General features: G+C 40.2%; 1 protein-coding gene across 1 annotated transcript in view; it reads left to right on the top strand.

Moving 5' to 3' along the window:
- The window catches only part of scai (suppressor of cancer cell invasion), a 29,974-nt gene extending 17,033 nt beyond the window's left edge, over positions 1-12,941 (top strand). The window contains exons 6-17 of the mRNA XM_041810199.1: positions 2,392-2,488; positions 2,567-2,665; positions 2,744-2,896; positions 4,130-4,231; positions 5,808-5,909; positions 6,708-6,786; positions 7,316-7,415; positions 7,746-7,827; positions 8,968-9,040; positions 9,159-9,332; positions 10,750-10,850; positions 12,480-12,941. Coding sequence (XP_041666133.1) covers positions 2,392-2,488; positions 2,567-2,665; positions 2,744-2,896; positions 4,130-4,231; positions 5,808-5,909; positions 6,708-6,786; positions 7,316-7,415; positions 7,746-7,827; positions 8,968-9,040; positions 9,159-9,332; positions 10,750-10,850; positions 12,480-12,626 — 1,309 coding nt within the window. The 3' untranslated portion in view covers positions 12,627-12,941. The remainder of the gene's footprint in view (positions 1-2,391; positions 2,489-2,566; positions 2,666-2,743; positions 2,897-4,129; positions 4,232-5,807; positions 5,910-6,707; positions 6,787-7,315; positions 7,416-7,745; positions 7,828-8,967; positions 9,041-9,158; positions 9,333-10,749; positions 10,851-12,479) is intronic.
- Positions 12,942-19,952: the final 7,011 nt, after the last annotated feature.

Genomic DNA, 19,952 nt, shown 5'->3' with positions numbered 1-19,952 from the left:
GTGGCAAAACTGTGTTAAAATTGGCAACATCGATGTTTAATAGTGTTGAAAAGGGTTAAAAATTGGTCAAGTTGGTGTAAAGTGGCACCAGTGTAATTTAAAAAATATTCTTAGTTTTTTTAAGGCATCTGGAGACCCCATCTCAGCGTCTTACGACCCCCAGTGGGGTCCCGACCCCAATGTTAAGAGCCCCTGGTATAGACAACAGTCAAAGGCTGCTTTAGAGGTTGAGACAGTTTTATAAAAAAAGTGTTTTCTTATTTTTTGCATATTTGTCACATCATCAAACTAATGTTGAAATTAGACAAAAATAACCTGAGTTAATACAAAAATCAGTGTGTAGCCCTTTAAGACCTGCGGGAGCACCGCCGCTCCCAATGCATTTCTAATTTTCACCACATGTAAAATTACAACCAAATGAGATAGAGCAAAGATTCTGTTTGCATATAACCCCGGAGGAGTAACACTAACATATCACACATTCAATGAGTCCCAGAGTAGGACCGGATCACAAATTAGATTAAATCGCATTTTGGCATGCTGTAATTTTCAAATTGCAGACAGTGCATTATTTCTTTAACCTGAAAAGTGTCAAAATAACCAGTTTGATTCAATCTTTTTCTTTATTTATGCTTTACACATTATTCAAACATTTAAGTGTCTTTTTTATTTTTATTTCTTTGACCAAAATCTTTTCTTGCGACCATATTTATTTTTCTTCATCAAGATGTCAGAAATGATCATCCCCTTCAATATAGCAATTGATATCAAATTGGCTATACAAACCAAAATCACAGTGAGGTATCATTTTCTAAATTGTTAATCTGTAGTTTAACTTATCTAATATTGTTCTTGTCATAATGATTTTTGCTTGTGTTTGTTGAGCAAAACATAAAATGAGGAACTAAAATAATCGCATATTAAATTGTGATCGCAATATTGTTCAGCCCTATCCCAGAGTGCTGTTGCCTTCCAGAAGTTTCCCTCCTTCTTTAGCAGAAATGTAGTAAAAAGCACACACATCAAAAACAATATAACATAATCCATCACAAGACCGCTGCCTTTCACAGCACTTCCCAGTTTACGTGTACGTGATGACGTATGATGACGTTTTTCTGCATGAAATCTGTCACGTTGTTTTTTTGCAGGTCATGAGTCGCACTTGTTCTTGTTTCTACAGAGACTTCAGCAAACATATGTATGCTCAAAAGTGTCTGGCACACTTAGAGATTTGATTGCACTGCTGTGAATAGTTGATTTTTTTATAAACATGTTGTCTTTTGCAAATTGAGCACAATTTTACTCATCTTTGTTTTTGCCTTCTATGGTCGGTCATAAAGGGTTAAATGATGATGTCATCATCGGGAACAAAGCCATCTAAACCTACCTGGCCCTGTGTTAAAAAGTCATTGCCTCCCTTGTTAAATCATGAATTAACTGTGATTAACCTCATTTTTTATAAAGCTGAGTCCAGTCTGACTATCCATACCCAGACCTGATTATGTCCGGACCTGCTGGACCCAGAATCCCCTTAACTAGAACCTGTCTGACAGTGAAGTAGGCTACAACACATCATGGAACCATCTAAAGAAATTCAAGAACAGATGAGAAACAAAGTCACTGACATCTATCAGTCTGAAAGGGTTACAGAGACATGTCTAAGGCTTTGGCACAGTGAGAGCCATGGCCCACAAATGGAGAAAACTGTGAACAGCGGTGAACCTTCCCAGGAGTGGCCGGCCTACCAATATGACTCCAAGAGAACATGGACGACTCATCCAGGAGGTCCCAGAAGAACCCAGAACCACATCTAAAGAGCTGCAGGCCTCACTGACTCAGTTAAGGTCAGAGTTCATGATTCAACAATCAGAAAGACACTGGGCAACAACGGCATCAGCTCCACCCACTTTCCCAAAAGTTGCCTACTATTGGGGAAAAAATAAAGGGCAATGTCCACAACAATCCAAGCCTCACAGGCGTACCGTCCTCAACCTTTGATGACATCATCCTTTGAACCTTTAACTGGCTTCAGAAAGATGATGTCATCAAACCTCATAAATGGCTGAATTCAAACAAAGAGGAATGGGACAACATTCCTCCACAGTGATGTAGAAACTCACTGACAGTTCTCACAAATGCTTGCTTTAGTTGTTGCTGCCAAGGATGGAACATCCAGGTATCAGGGTTAGGGTTGACTTTCTCACATAGAGCCAGACAGGTTTGGGTTTAATAAATGAAGTCATCATTTAAAAACTGACTTTTGTATTTACTCAGGTAGACATTTAAGTGAAAAATATTAAAAAAAGAAGAAAACAGGAAGGGGGAGATACTCTTTCACAGCTCTGTACTTGTATTTCAGAGGAGCTTGTCGTCCCCTTTCTCTCTCCTCAGGCCAGAGTTGGTGGTGAAGAAGCTTCGGTATTACGCTCGATATATCGTCGTTTGTTTACTGCTGAATAAGATGGACCTGGTCAAAGTTCTGGTGAAGGTACACAAGCGAGATTTTTTATCTTACATATCACATTTTATGGTCTTATTGTGAGGGTCTAAAATGGGTTTCCTGCAGGAGCTGTCTGAGGAGATTGAAGATTACACGCAGAGATTTAACACGGAGGACCAGCTGGAGTGGAACCTGGTTCTGCAGGAGGTCGCAGCCTTCGTGGAGGTGATATCAAAGTTCACATGACTGACCATCGTGCATTTCCCCCGCTGTAGCTCACCATATTTTCTCCCTGTCTGACAGGCGGATCCAGTGGTGGTTTTGAACGACAACAACTCGGTGGTGGTCACCAGTAACCGTCTGCAGGAGGGCAGCGTGCCGCCGCTGGAACAAGGCATGGTGGTTGGACAGCTCGTCCTTGCAGATGCACTAATCATCGGCAACTGTAACAACCAGGTTTTAACCCACTAATTCTGATTCCGACATTCACACCTAACCCCGAGGGTCAGACCACACAGTCTTTGTGTCGTGTCTGTGGATGGTCGCTGTGTCAGATTGGCCAATCATAGAGACGTAAACGTGTGCAGTACTCCATCAATCACCAGCACCAATGTGGACCTCATGTGGCTTTTTTATGTCTTAAGTTTTGAATATTATTTCCCCAGAAAACCTTAAAATGAGGGAAACTTTTTTGCCATTTTCACCTTTTTGCCACTTTTAACCCATTTAGGCTATCTTTTGCCATTAAATACCCATATTTTCCGATTTTTTTGCCATTTTGTAACTTCTTTTGCCACTTTTTTCATTTTTTTTCCACCTTCATCCCATTTTTACCCTTTTTTTTTACAATTTTTTGCCAGTTTTTGTCCACTTCAGCTACCTTTTGCCATTAAATACCCCTTTTTTCCTTTTTTTTGCCATTTTTGCAACTTCTTTTTTTCCCCCCAATTTTTACCACTTTTAGCCCATTTTTGCCCTTTCTTCCACTTTTTGTCACTTTTCTTCTAAATAAGTTACCTTTTGCCATTAAATACCACTCGTTTACTATTTTTTGCCCATTGTTGCCAACCTTGACTGCTTTCTGCCCATTTTAGTCACTTTTCACTCATTTTTTGCGACTTTTGGACCATTTTCTGCTACCTGTAACTCATTTTTTTGTCACTTCTCACCTATTTTTGCCACTTTGTGACCACTTTTCCACCTTTAATCTCCATCTTCACCCATTTTTGCTGCTTTTTGACCTTTTTTGCCACTTTTAACTTATTGTTATTGCTACTTCAAGCCGTTTTTGCCACTTTTCATCACTTAGATTATGGCTCTTGCAAATGTATTTTTCAACATTTTGGCTCTTTGGTTGAGCAGTGTTGAGTAACACTGCTGTAGACAAGCATGCTGGTTTTACTAGACTGTATTTGTTTATCTGTGTGAACGCTATAATAAATGATGTGCTAGCTTGTTGCTGATTTTGGAAGAAGTTGAGGATGTCCTCCTCTTTATTCTACAGTCCCAGTCAATCTGATTCATGAGGATCTTTGCTCATATCTGACAGATTTTCCCTTGAATGTCCTTCCTTTCTCAGCTGTAAACTACTAAAACCATCCATACTTTTAACCACAACATTGAGAAAATAAATTCTGCTTAATCTTTAAAAGTAAGATGACGTCAGGTTTATTTTCATCCTCTTTTCAGGTGAAGTTCAGCGAGTTAACCATCGATATGTTCCGTATGCTTCAAGCTCTGGAGAGAGAGCCGGTGAACCTCGCCACGCAGACGTCCAAACAAGGAACACTGGTGAGAGTCCCGTCCACAGAAAACCAACTTATAGGGCCGTGATTTTCTAGAATTAAGTCTTCAGAGCTTATAGTTGAGTTTATCACTCAAATGCTGGAAATTTGCATCAGAAAATTTAGAGAAGAGGTGAAGAAAGAAACCAAAATCTGCATCCTGAAGCTTATTTCAGACCAAAGATTTGCATCATAGCCAGCCTGTTTTAGAACACTGCAGGGGAAGGCTGACAGTGTCTGAGATTTGGTTTTTCAACTCACCAAAAGCTGGGCTAAGAAGGTAAAGAACGTCATCTGTTTCTACAGTCAGCACCTCAGAGCCCAGAGAGGAAGTGGCAGGCTCATCGAGGCTACAGTACATGTTTACCAATGGTTGTGGTTCACCTTTGTTATCATCAACTGGTCCCACGGTGAAATCCAGTCCCAGCGGTTAGCTCCTCGTTTTTAGTACCATAGAGTCAGAAGCAAGAGAGCAACAACCTAAACTTTAAAAAAAAGCAAAGAAACATACCAAGCGACTCCATGATGGAATTCAGCACCATCTCTGCTGTGTCTAAGCCCCCCTCTCATCCCTTGCTGACCAGTCTGTGACTGTAAACAGCGTTTATCAGCTCAGACCACTTCCAGGTCTTTCTACTGATGCCGCTCCGGCTGTTGTGATCCTTGTTTTTTTCTATATTCACTGCAAAGTTTTTACATTTGGTGCGACACTGGTCAGACGTCCTCTGCAGCCATCCTCTCTGCCACCAGCTGGAACACTTTCTCACTGCACCGTCCAAGTCCCTCTGCACCCCCCCCCCATCACCCATGATTCCCAGGAAGGTCTGCACCTCCGAGGTGGTCCATGGGCCGATGTTACGTGCTGACATGATGGTTAGTCCGTATGAAATTCTTCCTGATATGGCAGCTGAAGATCAGAGGATATTTAAACAGGGCGGGTTCTGTGTTGTGTTTATAAGCAACGCTGTCGCACAGGAAGTGACGATTCTTTCGGCCAGTCAGTGGACTGCAGTGCACCTGTTGTGTGTCTAGTTCCACCCTTTTGGTACGGATAGGCAGGATTGGGACCCCTACGGAAGGGTCCTGAAAAGTGGGACGGTAGTTGTTTTTTTGGGACCCTTTTGAACTTTTGCTCTATAGAAACCCAAAAAAATGCGTGTCGTCATGCATCAAACTAAACCGGACTGCTTGGTTGAAATGACCTATAAATGCCAAAACTGCTCCAGGAAGAAACGGACAAAAGACAGGAAATCTTCAGCCTCAAGCTCACAGCATGAACAGCAAACCCCTCCTGGGTTTTCTGCAGAGGCACCCACAGGCAGCTCCAAAGTCTGGATCCTCTCGTTTTTCTGTCTTTGCTGCTTTTTTTCACAGAAACAACTGCAACCATAGCGGGAACTCTCCATCACTGTCCTCATTCATCTCGTCTGCTGTAACTAGGATGCATCTGCCTGCAAGAAGCTGCAAGAGTGAACTCATTCTGCTGCAGACCCTCAGTCTGAACTGGGCTTCACATACCAGTAATCCTCATCTAAATGGACTTTAACCAAAATCTGATCAGTTATTTTATTTTTCTCCTGCAGGAGCCGAATGAGAAACCAGCAAAGAGAGAAAACCCTCACAAGTATCTGCTGTACAAACCCACCTTCAGTCAGCTCTTTACGTTCCTGTCCGCCTCTTTTAAGGTCAGTGTTCTCATGTTAACGGGGTCAGATCTCACTGAGGTTAATCGTTTCACATATTTAAAGACATAAATCAGGTTTTTGTAGGGTTTCCTGTGCATTCAGGATATTTTTTTCTATTTCAGATTTAGAGCTTTTATTTAATATTTTTGTGCAAATTGATACTGGCATCCAAAACTCCAAGTGTGATATAAAAAAATAACATTTTTTATAAAGCACCTTTTAGGTAGTGAAAGACACTGTATAGTTTTTTATTTATTTTATTTTTTATTTATTTATTTATTTATAAATGCAATAGTCTAGCACTTCTTTTTCCTCTGGTATGTATTCATCTGTGTATGTTTATATTATGTACAAGGATGTGTGTATTGTTCTAAGTAGGAAATATTAACATCAAATTGTCATCACAGAAAATAATGCCTTGGACATAGCACTGTTTTGCTGCCTTACTTGCTTCTTTTTCCATTGTTTGTTTTAATTTTAACCATCATCACTACTGGCTAGTAATGCTGGCCTCAACATGTTGAGGTCTGATTAAAAACCCTTCTCAGGTTCCCCTTACCTCACCTGCACAAATTCACATATGTACTTTCCTTGTGAAAGCTGTACACAAATTGTAATTCTTTTTTCTTGTGCAAACATAAATAGATAAAATAAATTCCTGCAAAGTAATACGATCAAAACAACATCCTAGAAACAAATAAACAAACAAAGAAAGCAACATTACACACAGTTAAAAAAATGCTAAATGTAGTCATAAATTCTTGATAAACTGATGAAAGTTTTGTCTTTGTTTTCCAGGAGTTACCTGCCAACAGCGTCCTGCTCGTCTACCTGTCAGCGACTGGAGTCTTTCCAACGGGTCACACAGATTATGAAGGTAGAGAAATATTAGATAAAAAAACACATTTTTAAATGAATGTAAGACCAAAAACACATTTTATTTTCCCTTTGTACCAACAGCCTACAGATCCACAGCTACAGCTGCTATACTCTATAAAAACACATTTTAAATGTTATTCAGCAGATGAAAATAAAATCAGAGCACAAACCCAATAAAAGCACCAATATGAAAGACCTGGAGATTTAGCACACAAACTGCAGTAATTTCAGGCTAGTTAAGAGAATCTCTGACTCTGTTGTCTGTGCACAGCCATGTAAATGCATTTACAATTTTATAAATGCTGCTCACACAGATTTAAAAAGCAGCACAGAAAACATCGTCACATTTAAACGATGAGTGCTGTCTGCTTACAGATCTGTCAGCTGTCTTGGCAATCATTAGATATTGCACACGTTCAGTTGTGCATGTTGCATTTTTGAAGCGTTTTTAGTGAAGTTCAGTCCTCTGATGGGATGAAGATGGAAACCTCCTTAACTCCTCAGTTATCTTTGCACGCTTCCTGCAGGTCCGTATGATTTCGGAGGAGTTCTGACGAACACCAACAGAGACGTGGTGAACGGAGAGACGGTGCAGAAGAGGAACCAGGCTCAGAAGGAGATGCACTGGTCAGACATGGATTACATATTACTTATTACAATTTTGAAAAAAGGAAGTAATAGATAATGTGAGAGGAAAGTCTGTGGAACCAGCTCCTAGCTCATTGTGAAGAATGAGGAATCAGATCATCTGACCCCGTCTAATCACAGCAGGCTTATTTCATGTTTGATACATAAATGAGTGAAAATGTCAGAAAAATGTGCAAGAATATTTCCTAAAGCCAAGGATGGCAGTAAAATGTTAAAGAATCTGCACTCAAAGCTGTTGTCTTTAACTCTTTTAACTAAAAATCCATCGCTGTTCTATCCCTGATGTTCTTCTTGTTTGTAAATCTGCAGCCTTCATCCTGGAGATTTGTTCCCTTTTACCAGAAAACCACTTTTTGTCATCGTGGATTCCACAAACAGTACGGCATACAAGGTTTGGACCACACTACCTTACCTTTAGCATATGTTATGAGAACTTGTACGTGTGAGATAAAGGAGGGGGGGGGTGCAGGGACTGAGCTGACTTTTACAGCTGGGGTAGACAACCAGCAGTCAATGAATGCGGCCTGCAGGTTGACTTCAAGTCTGAGAATAGAAATATATCCATTCTGATCAGTGTTTACTCGTCTCCCTTTAGTTCTTTGACAGAAAAATAACAGGCTGTGATTGTTTTTGTACAAGTCTTAATGAATGCATTTGGAAAAGTAAGAAATAAAATACTTAGAACCTGTAAATATGAGGTTCATTGCCCTGAAAAAGTACCCTAAATGTCTTGAATTATGTGTTGACTTCTTTAAACTAAGCATTTGTGTTTGTGTTGGGTAAAAAAGATTTTGGGGTAAAATAGATTACGATAAAAGCTTCATATTTGCTCCTTTTGTTCAATTAAAAGTAATTGTTAAATTGAGAGTATCCAACAAGTTGAAGAAGTTTTTCCTGACACTGAGAACAACATTAATATAACCAGAGTGGCTCATCCTTTCTTTACAGCAGGAACAAATGTAATGAAGATGTTAGTGAAAAATAAATAAACAGGAGAATAAACGGACAGAAGAGAGATGAATAACAGAGCCAGTTTAGGCCGTTTGTTGCCGGGTAAATCTTTAAAGGCCACACATTATGCAAAAATCACTTTGTCAGGCTTTTTTAGCCTGTCCACAATCCCCTTAATAATCAGAACACCCCCACCCACAGATTTCCCCTCATGATGTCATGTGGGGAGTTAGCCCCGCCCCCAGGTTTGGCTGGCCCCCCTGCTTGAAAGAAGGCTCCGCCCTCTTTTCCTGATCCTCCTCTCAGCTGCCAGTTGAGAGGAAGATCACTAGAGCCACATCCATTTCCAGAGTGGGGCGGAGTCAGACAGCTCAGTAACATTTAAGGCCACAGACATAGAAACAGTTGGTTCTGAGCAGGGCTGAAACAGAGGGGTTTATAGACATGCTGAAATTAATACTGGAGTGTTTTTACAGCTACAAACCTCACAGGCATGTTTTGGTGACCTCTGAGACCGATATAAACTTGTGTAGAAGGGTCAAATATGTGACCTTCTATTGTCTTCTATTGATCCTGATAGAATTTCACAAACCTGTTCGGTCAGCCGATGGTCTGCCTGCTGTCGCCCACGGTTTATCCCAAGAGTGTTCAAGGTGGGTGTCGCCTCATTAAACTGTAAACAGGAGATTTTCCACTGACTATGTACTTTATTACATCCATAGAAGTATGATTGAATCATTCTGTCCTCCGTTGCCTCTCCCCGTGTTTCAGATCAGTCTCAGCGGGGGAGCCTGTTCACGCTCTTCCTCTACAGCCCGCTCCTGGCCTTCTCCTCCGTCTGCGGTCTGAACAGTTTGCGGCGAGGACTGTGGGAGCAGGCGCAGGAGTTTCTCCGCAAAGTTTACCGTGACATTGGGCAGATGATAACTCGATCACGAACCATAGGTACGGAACTAGCTCCACTACACCGCCTTCCACATTATTATGCAAATGACATTTTTCTCTTATTTTCCTAAATATTAATGCAAATGACAGTCAAAATATTTTTCAAGTCATCAACCGCTAAAGGATAATTCAAATGTTTTTGAACAAACTTCATGATGATGACCATTATTTTAAAAAATAAAAAACTCAAAATGCACTGTTCCACATTATTAAGCACAACAGAGTTTCAAAAGATTTTATTTGTTGTAAAGAACTGAAAATGTTCATTATTGAATCTGCAGCATTAGGAGGTCATATTTAGTGAAATCAAAGCTATTTCAATCAAAAACATCTTAACAGGCCCAGTTCATGTTAACATAGGAGCCCTTCTCTGATATCACCTTCACTATTCTTCATCCGTTGAACTTGTGAGTTTTTGGAGAGTTTCTGCTTGAATTTCTTTGCAGGATGTCAGAATATCCTCCCAGAGCTGCTGTTTTGATGTAAACTGCCTCCCACCCTCATAGATCTTTAGCTTGAGGATGCTCCAAAGGTTCTCAACAGGGTTAAAGGTCAGGGGAGGATGGGGGCCACACCATGAGTTTCTCACCTTTTATGCCCATAGCAGCCAATGACACAGAGGGATTCTCTGCAGCATGAGCTGGTTCATTGTCATGCATGAAGATCATTTTGCTACAGAAGGCACGGTTCTTCTTTTTGTACCATGGAAGAAAATGGTCAGTCAGAAACTCTATATACTCTATATACTAACCCGTCTGTGCTCTGAATCAGACACAAATAACTTCACAGTACAATGATCATGCTTAATTTTTCCTGAAATATCTCATGTTTTCATTCCTTGTCCAAAGCATTACACTATTTGAGGCTTTTCAGCAGCAGAGATCCTTTTTCTTTCCCATATTGCTGAAACCTGTGGCCTGCTTAATAATGTGGAACAGTGTATTTTGAGGTTTTTATTGAAACAAAAAAGTGGTTATCATTATGAAGTTTGTTCAGAAACATTTGAATTATGCTCTAACGGCTGATGACTTGAAAAATGTTCTGACTGTCATTTGCATTAATATTTAGGAAAATCAGAGAAAAATGTCATTTGCATAATAATGTGGAGCGCGGTGTATAGTAACCCCCTCCTCATGCTCACTAGATCCAGTCTGTGTTTATCTGAGCAGGGATGGAAAAAAAACCCCACACTTGAACAGTCTCTAAATAAATTCCACTTAAACTGTTCCTCCTCTTTTCTCATGTTAAATGACAACATTTCCCTGTGAATCCAGAGTGAAATACACATTTATGGACAAAAGTATTCAGCCATCTGGCCAGTTCACTGACAGGGACTGTTAATTGGATTCAAATCCATGCATTACGATATGATAAACTCTAGTAATGGCATTTTTGTTTCGTCCTGGCCTCTCCTCAGATCAAGCCTTCTTACAGTTCTTCGGTGACGAGTTCCTGCGGCTGCTCCTGATCCGTTTTGTTTTCTGCTCAGCGGCACTCCGGCTGCACAAACTCTTCCGGGTGAGCCACCGCTCCTTCACTTTTTCACATTTTTCTTTTCCTGGAAGCCAAAAATAAAGTCGGGGTGTGTCTGTCCCTTTACCCGAGCTTGTGGTCTGCAGCATTTCACCCACATCATCAGGCACAGAGAAAAGTGGGTGCAACACACAATATGCACCCTACGCTTCTGCTCTTAACATCCAAAATCCACTGGAGTGTTTCTATTTAAAGCAAAGTGCTCAAACATTCAGACTGCTGCTCTGGTGCTGATGGTGATTCACCAACATCACTCACATACACGGCTGTGCAAGAGAAAAGGAATAGAAATGGTTTTAATCTGTTTTTGGCTTCAGCACAGCTCTACCAAAAGGTTTTTTCAGCAACATTAGCTTGAATTATTTATGGCTGTACATGGAAAGCTAGAAAAAGATGACATGAGAGAGAAAAATGTTCAGTGATGAAAAGAAAAACATGAACTGTCAGTCTCTTCTGATATGTATAAATCCTGGATGTGCTGCATGTGCTGTGCAGAGACAGTGACAGGACAGGGGGAGGAGGCAGGTGGAGGAGGTGTGCCGAGACAGTGACGGGACAGGTGGAGGAGGCGTGCAGAGACAGTGACGGGACAGGTGGAGGAGGCATGCAGAGACAGTGATGGGACAGGTGGAGGAGGCGTGCAGAGACAGTGACGGGACAGGTGGAGGAGGCATGCAGAGACAGTGATGGGACAGGTGGAGGAGGCGTGCAGAGACAGTGACGGGACAGGTGGAGGAGGCGTGCAGAGACAGTGACAGGACAGGTGGAGGAGGCATGCAGAGACAGTGACAGGACAGGTGGAGGAGGCGTGCAGAGACAGTGATGGGACAGGTGGAGGAGGCGTGCAGAGACGGTGATGAGACAGGTGGACACTTTTCACCTGTTAGACCTACCTTATGTCATTTCATACTACTTGTTTCCTATTTTATTTGCACATTTTTGCCACTTCTTTTTGCCACTTTTTTTTTTTTTTTTTACAATTTTTGCCATTTTCACCATTTCTTGCCCATTTAAGCTACATTTTGCCATTATATACCACTAGTTTTCTATTTTTTGCCTGTTTTTGCCACTCTTGACTGCTTTTTGCCCATATTAATCAATTTCCACCCATTTTTTCCAAGTTTTTGCCACTTTTGGACCATTTTTGCCACCTATAACTCATTTTTGTTTCTTCTCACCCATTTTTTCTATTTTATTACCCTTTTCCACCTTTTTTCCCCATTTTCACCCCTTTTTACACATTTTTGCTGCTTTTTGACCATTTTTGCCACGTTTGATTGAATTTTAATGCTACTTAAGCCATTTTTTTGCTACTTTTTACTACTTAGAGCCACTGTGGCTCTTGCAAAGGTATTATTCAACAGTTTGGCTCTTTGGTTGAGCAGGGTTGAGTAACACTGCTCTAGACTCTTTCCTCAGCACATATTTTGAATTTGATCATGTCCTGGGGGCCAGATGGGAAGATATGGGGGGCCTGATGTGGCCCCCGGGCCGCCAGTTGATGATCACTGCACTAAACGATCAGATATTTCTCGTAGTAACTCCTGAGCTCCTCTGCTAGTTGTGCTCGTTTTAGCATTTGTGAAAATCAGCTGTTTGATTTTGTTCTTTCAGGAGTCTCGGAGTTTCCCCGAGTCGTACCCTGAGCTCCCCAAGCAGGACACGGTGGAGAGCAGCCTTCTGCAGAAACACATCCTGGAGCTGGCCACCATGCTGGACGTGCAGAGTTTATTCTGGGATGATTCACTGGAAGCCTACTAACACGTTCACACAGCAGGGCGGCATGGCATCCATGTACATACAGACTCAACTGCCAGAGCCCTCACTGTCTCTGTTTTTTACAGGTAAACAAATTCAGCACATCCCCATTATGACCTGCATTTAAACGTTTACTTGTGGAAGAAAATGTAGTGAAAATGTTCCCATAAATAAGCCGGAGAGGTTAATCTAACGTGTAACTTCCCCATTTCTGAGTCTCGGTGGCTTTCCTCGTGAATATTAGCATCATGTAAGAAAAAAAGAGAGGCTGCAGAAAACCACACAGCTCATCATTCCACATTAAAATATGAGATCCAAGCTGCAGCCTTGTCATGTCAGATAATTGTAAAGAAGTTGGAAGTCTTTTTGTGTTTTTTAAATAATATTTATCATTGTTTAAAGAGTGAAGAAAATGTTTGGACCAAAAGCTAAGGGGATCTTAAGCGTAACAGGTTAAACTCAAAGCAGCGACACTGACATGAATCTATGACAGAAGCATGAGATTCTCAAACATTTGTGCAAATGGAATTTTATCAGTTCAAGTGAGAAGTTTCAGACAGCGATCTGATGCTGCATCAGAAATACTCCATTAAAAAACGCTTTAGAAGGAGGGTTTTTCCTGTCATCTTGCAGAAATCTGTTTCCTCTGTGAGCTCTAATGTTCTGACTTTGGGGGTTTTGAAAAATGCAAAACCAGGACTATTGATCTGGGTTTGATTATCTTTGATTTGCTGGCAGATCTGTGCAGCTTTAAATCTGCTTTGCTTTTGGTCTGAACAGTTTAAAGAAGCAAAGCGGCATGTCTGCTGAGAGAATCCTTCACTGCATCAGTAAATGTTTGATTATTAAAGTTTAATGTTAGCACACATGGTTGGAATACGAGAGATTTCACCAGATTTCTTCTTACCGTTTCTGATTTCTTTTTTGCCAAACCGTGCTGGCTGTTAGCAGCTTAACTTGTAGCAGGCTGAGGTGCATGAAGCCATTTTCTGTTGTGACTCTCTCTCCTCCACGCCATTAACCAGCAGCCCATCTTTGACCGTTGACCGTCGGCCTTGTGCGTATTTTAAGTGTTTCCTTTCTCCATATCACTGTGCTGTATCTGCATGCAAAAAATGAGAAACGATGCGTTCGTTTGGTTCTTAATTTACGCCGAATCAGCCTCCACCTTCACAGAGTACAGAGGCGTGGAAACGAAGCCAGTGCACGCCGCATCGGTTTAGCTTTGGCTGTGCAGATGACTGAAAGAAAAGGAAACGCCAACATGCACCAGTGCTTTTATGCTTCAATGATTTGCCAAACACCTTTTTTACCTTAAAGATGGCAGCGTTTGGGTTTAAAGGTAGAAAAGATTACTGGTCTGCTTTTTCTTCATCTTTCTGCTGCTGATCCACTGCTGCAGAGCTAGGACTTCATCTCCATCCTTAGTCTGGATTATCAGAAGCCTCCAAATACTTACAGTCTCTTAATGCAGTGGTTCCCAACCTGAGGTCCGGGTGCCCCTAGGGGGGCGTGGGACCCTGTCTGCTCTGCTCTGATCTTGTTAATATTATACATACATATTTTTTAAGATCAGGATTAGAAACAAAATGACAGTGTATTAGGGCAACCCTAAAAGATGAAAAATATATAGAGGATCCTTTTATTTTGGGGCAAAAAGAGAAGAAATTAAAAATCCATCACAAGAAAACAGACTCAGATTTTTTTTTTTTTTTAAGATCAACAATTTTTACTGGCTTTCAATTAACAGTGAATCCAAAGATACAGAACCCTTCCCCATTGCCCAACCCTGGTCATCACCATAAAAACAATCAGTCTTGGCTGTAAGCCTCAACAACGTTCCATCTTAAGCAGAGTCATGTTACATTATCAAAATAAAAAGGCAGATTCAGACCGTGCTCCAGTAAAACAGTAACAGTAACGTCATACCAATAATTATCTTAATGAAATAAAGTCTCATAGAAAGAAAAACCAAACAAAGAAAGGAAAAGGAAAATGTCCCCTTAATATTTATCTCTGTCTGTTAAGTAGTATTTAAAAAAAACAACAAAACAACAACAGGTATATTGAAAGTACGCAAGGTATACCATAATAATCATAATCATAATCATAATCATAATAAACCCCCACAAATGTCAAATATTTACCCAATTTTTGATGGTACACAAACTGAAAACAGCGGTTGGATTTTCGGCCTTTTAATCTAAAAATGTAACGTTTGGCTAACGTACATTTACAACTTTTAAAGTTAAAAATTCCCAATTTTTTCTTGTAAATTAGTAACTCTTTAAACTTGAGGATTTTCTTGTTTTTTTTTTTCTTGAAAGTGAGCAGATCATCTTTATTATTTTTATTCTAGAGCACTGATCATCAACTGGTGGCCCGAGGGCCATATCAGGCCCCCCAAAGCTTCCTATCTGGCCCCAAAGGATCATTAAATTCAGAAAAGGAGGAAAGAATATGCTGTGGTTTTAAGGGGATAGTTTGTCTTTAAACATCTGCAGCTGTTAAACCCAGCCCAAAATTAATATAATAACATATAATATTGAAAAATCACAAAACATTTGATCTGTTTTTACAGAAATTCACTTGTCCGCCATTATAAGTAAATTTTTAAAAAATATATTTTAAAAAAATAGGTTAAGACAGGTGGAAATGTTGCAAAAATGGCCAGAAAAAAAGGTGAAAAGGAGTTAAACAGCAGCAAAATGGGCTGTGGGATGGCACTAAGGGACGAAAACTGGCTGGAAAGTGGTGAAAACAGGTTAAATGTGGTGCAAAGTGGCAAAAATGGAAAAAAGGGGCAAAAAGTATCAAAAACAGGTTAGAAGTGGCAAAAACGGTACAAACACAATAATGAAAAGCAGTTTAAAAAAGTGGCAAAATAGTTGAAAAGTGGCAAAAATGAAAAAAGGGGATTAAAGAATTGCAAAAATTAGTTTAGAGAGGCAAAAAGTATCAAAAAACTAACTGAAATATAGCAAAAATAGCTGGGCAAAGTAGTGAAAGTGGCACACAGCAATAATTGGCAGGCAAGTGGCTGAAAGGGGTTAAAGAGTGGCAAGATGGGCGAAAAGTGGCAAAACTGATCAAAAAAGAGTTAGAAGTGGCAAAAAATGTTGCAGAAATGGCTGAAATATGCTGTGAAAAGGCATTAAAAAGTGTCAAAAATGGGTTAAACTTGGTGCTAAATCATAACTGGGGAGGGCCCATTCCCCAGGATTTCAAAGAAAATGCAAACACAAATACTAATACAATAATATGTTAATAAGCCTGAAATATTTATTTAATTTTTGTTTGTTTGAAAGTCTGCCCCCCAGAGTCCCTGTGCAAATGTTCTTGATCCCTGTTCTAAATGCGTATTTTATACTTAGATCTTTATTCCAGAGCGAGCGTCTCTAGGCCCGTTATGTTGGGATTTTGTCAATGAAAACAATTAAAATTCATGTGTAATTTTCCTAGTGAGACCTGGGGGGGTGTGGCTTTTCTTAGATGTGAGTAGGGACCCTTAGAAAAGAAAGGTTGGGACCCACTGTCTGAATAGATCCTGATATCGCCATGATGATGCTCTGGTGGTTCTTCTTGTAAGCAGGAAACTTTCAGACGATAAAGGGCCGATGTCCACAGCTGCTCTTTACCATCCGCAGTAATGCAGCTTTTTTAGTCCTGAACACTAAAATGCCCTTGTTACTGACCCAGCAGGCACATTTGGAGATTTAGAGCCATGATTCCTGCAGCTCTGTCGCAGCTTTTCCCCTCAAACCTCGGAGATGGTCCTGCAGCAGTGGATCGAACCTGCAGAGCTTTGAGCTTCTCTCTGGAAGATCTTTCTCGTAGCGATCACTTCCAGAGACGCGCGCTCTCTTTCATCACCTCATGTAAATATTTGATTTTCATTCATTTCTACACCAGCACGACTGATAGCACAGAGCAGCGTAGATGAAACCAGCTGACTGAGAAACTGCCCCGATCAAACCCTGCAGACCAAGCAGAGCTGGAGATGAAAATCCGACACTATTTTTAGTGTTGCTTCTATTTATTGACTTTGTTTTTGTACAGATGATGTAAAGCAATGTTTTGGCACAGATGTGTTCAGTAGTTAGTGTGTCTATAAATGTGTGATGGATTCTGAAGTCAGAGGAAATGTTCAGGAGGAGTTTGGCTCTGCTGACATTTTCCTGACTGCGTTACATTCCAGCCGTCCGAAGACTTGAAGAGAGGAAAACTCCATTAATGAGGGGCAGTGAGACGGTTCTACATGTCCTCTCTCAGGCCCGTAGCCAGCGCTGTAAGGGGGGAGGGTTCTTCTTTTTGGACCTTTTTGCAGTCTCTCCTCTCACTTTAAACATTTTTATAGCTTCATCGTAGAAGGCAGTGCAGACTCAACAGAGAGAGCTGGGAAAATAATCTAACTGCAGTTATTTTTTCTAACACTGAGATTCAATATGAGATTATTTTCTGCATTCAGAGCAATAAATCCTCAAACGTTATGACCAACACATTATAAGATCATTTAGGGCTAAAAAATATTAAATTGGGATTATTTTTATCCATACTGACTGACTTGACTCAAACAGAATGATAATTTTTAGGCAATTCTCATTTTGATTGAGAAAAATAACAAATCAAGTAAAGACTGAAACTTGAATGTTTGCCTGCTGTGCAGAGCAGAACATCTTTGCTGCATCATCTGTGAATTAAAAATTGCAGTGGGCCGTATTGCAATTTAATCTAAATTATGATTTACTGCCCCGCCCTAGTTTAGGCTTATTACTGCACGATCTGGTCATAATGTGCAATTACAATTATACTGGGAAATATAGTGATTTTGCAGTTGCAGCAGTGATGTAATCCATAAATGATATCACTGAAGATACAGAGAATAACTAAAGTTTAGACATGTAGATTTCTCAACTCAAAATAGCAAATATTAAGCAGCATAAAAAATACAAAACCTGAATTTTTTACAGTACAGCATTTTTAAACAAGTTTTCCTTTTTTGAAAGCATCTGCAAAGGTCAGTAGTGTCACTGTTGTAAACTTAAAGGCCTTTCTGCAGGTATTTCTGTAAACCTTTGCAGTACTACTGAGAAATAAAATAAGTTCAGCCTTTTATGCGATGATGTAAATGCACAGCCTGACCTTGTGATTGCAGTTTCATTGATGGGGCAGCGCTAGTTTAGACCAGGGGTTCTCAACCTTTTCAGCCCGCAACCCCCAAAATAAAGGCGGCATTGACTGGGGACCCCCACTGTACCTGGAGATGGCTGAACACAGACATGCACAATCAAGAAGAGTCACGTGCAGACAAGGCCGCACATTAGGGGGGAGAAATGGAAGAGCTTTCTGGGGCCCAGCAAAATCATGGTCCATTGTAAAGTTAAACTGTGGTATTTTATATTTAACCTGAATAATAACCACTCTTATCAAAGAAACATAGTTTAATTCATTTGTGTAGTAAGTAGCCTTCTTAAATAATTGTCAAAAAGAGAATTAAAATACACTAAAAATGGGTTAGTAATGGCAAAAAAAATGTGGGAAAGGTGGTGAAATTAGTATATTATTAACTTTATTAAGGCATATTAAGTGGTACAATAGATTAAAAACTAGCTGAAATGGCGTTGAAATGGCAAAAATAGAATGGAAATGGAAATTTGGTAAAATGAGGTGAAAATTGATATAAACTGGCATAAAGGGGTTAGTGGAGGCAGAAATAGAAACTGGCAAAAATGGGCAAATCAAATTGTGAAATGTGGCTTAAAAAGTGGTAAAAGGGGTTAATAGTGGCAATAATGTGTCAACAGAGCCAACAATAGGCAGAGAGTGGCAAGATTTGGTTTAAAAGTGGCAAAAAATGGGTTAAAATTTGGCAAAATTGGTGTAAAGTTGCAACAGTGTAGTTCAAAAATGTTATTCATTTTTTTTAAGGCATCTGGTGACCCCCTCTCATTTTCTCATGACCCTCAATGGGGTCCCGACCCCAATGTTGAGAACCCTTGGTTTAGTCGACACAAAAACAATGCAAAGAAAGTCTGACATTTGGACAGATTTGTTATTTATAAGTGAACGAGTAGCTGAGAACCCTGGTGAACAAATTTGCTTTTTCTTGCACTAAAAAGTTCGGATCTAAAACCGAACTTGTATGGAATGAGACAAAACACATACTCTGTTCTACCCAATTTAAATGTTCTTGATATTTAGAGGTGAGTTGAACTCCAGAGCCCTTTGGCTCTGCTGCTTCCCACCGTTCAGGTCTCTGTCAGAGCTAACCCTCAGGGTTTCACTAAAGCCGGTACGGTCTGTGAAACGAGTCAGAAGGACTCACACACACAGGGAGGCTTTTATGCTCCTCTTATTTATGTTGTACAACTTTACTCCTGGACCTTTGCAGTGTGGAGGGTGCTGTTTTGAACCCTCCGGTGCCCCCTGGCTACGGGCCTGTCTGTTCAGTGTAAAATGGACCTCCTGCTCCCATCTGTCCACAGAGTCAGATAGCGTAGGCTTGCACTTTATGAAGTTTGATATTGTTCTGATCCTGTTTGTTGTGATTTAGGGATAAAAAGAGAAATCTTCTTTCGTCTCCGTGATCGTTCAGACCAGCCCTCCTCGTGGCTGACTCCTTTTTAAACCAGACGACTCCATGATTTCAGACATTTTCCTACCAGAACTTTCCATCTGCTTTCACTTTTTTAAAACTATTCTGCCTGAAATGTGACAAACATGTGGGCTGATTTTGGCAGCAATAACTGAATTAAAGCGTGTTAAAGATCTCAAAGTTATTGTCTTTTAGAAGCGGCAACGCTCCAAACGCTGCTGTCCCATCATGTTTTTTTTACTCTGTGAAAGAAAACCTGCAAAAACTAGAAACTTCAACATTGATCAGGACAGAAAAAGTGAACAACTGTATTGATTTGAATTGTCAAATATTGCATGTTGATGAGTTTGTATGTTAAATCTCATATTTCTATGTTTCTATCATGTTATTGTGCGGTGTGTTCCCTCAACTCAACCCATGAAAAGACTGATGCATAACGGCACAAAAAAGCCCCGGCAGTGACTCTGATCATGAAAATATCTAAAATAATAAACCAGATAACCTTTAGCTTCTGTTCTGAGCGTGTGCAGTGATGTCTTCTGTGCTTTATATTTAAGAAAAAGGGCCGTGAACACCATCGGGGAATTTATTTAGTAGCATCTGTGGTCTTATTTTAACAGTGTGATGTTTCATTTCCCTCATAAATGAACACTAAAGCACGATTCTGCTGGTACGAGTGTGTGAATATCTGTATTTTATTTTTATTTAGTTTGTTTTGTGAACATTTCTCTGCA

Source organism: Cheilinus undulatus, linkage group 17 (assembly GCF_018320785.1).
Source record: "Cheilinus undulatus linkage group 17, ASM1832078v1, whole genome shotgun sequence".
NCBI classification, from domain to species: domain Eukaryota; kingdom Metazoa; phylum Chordata; class Actinopteri; order Labriformes; family Labridae; genus Cheilinus; species Cheilinus undulatus.
The sequence above is the reverse complement of the archived record's forward strand: the minus strand, read 5'-3'. Positions and strand labels throughout refer to the sequence as shown.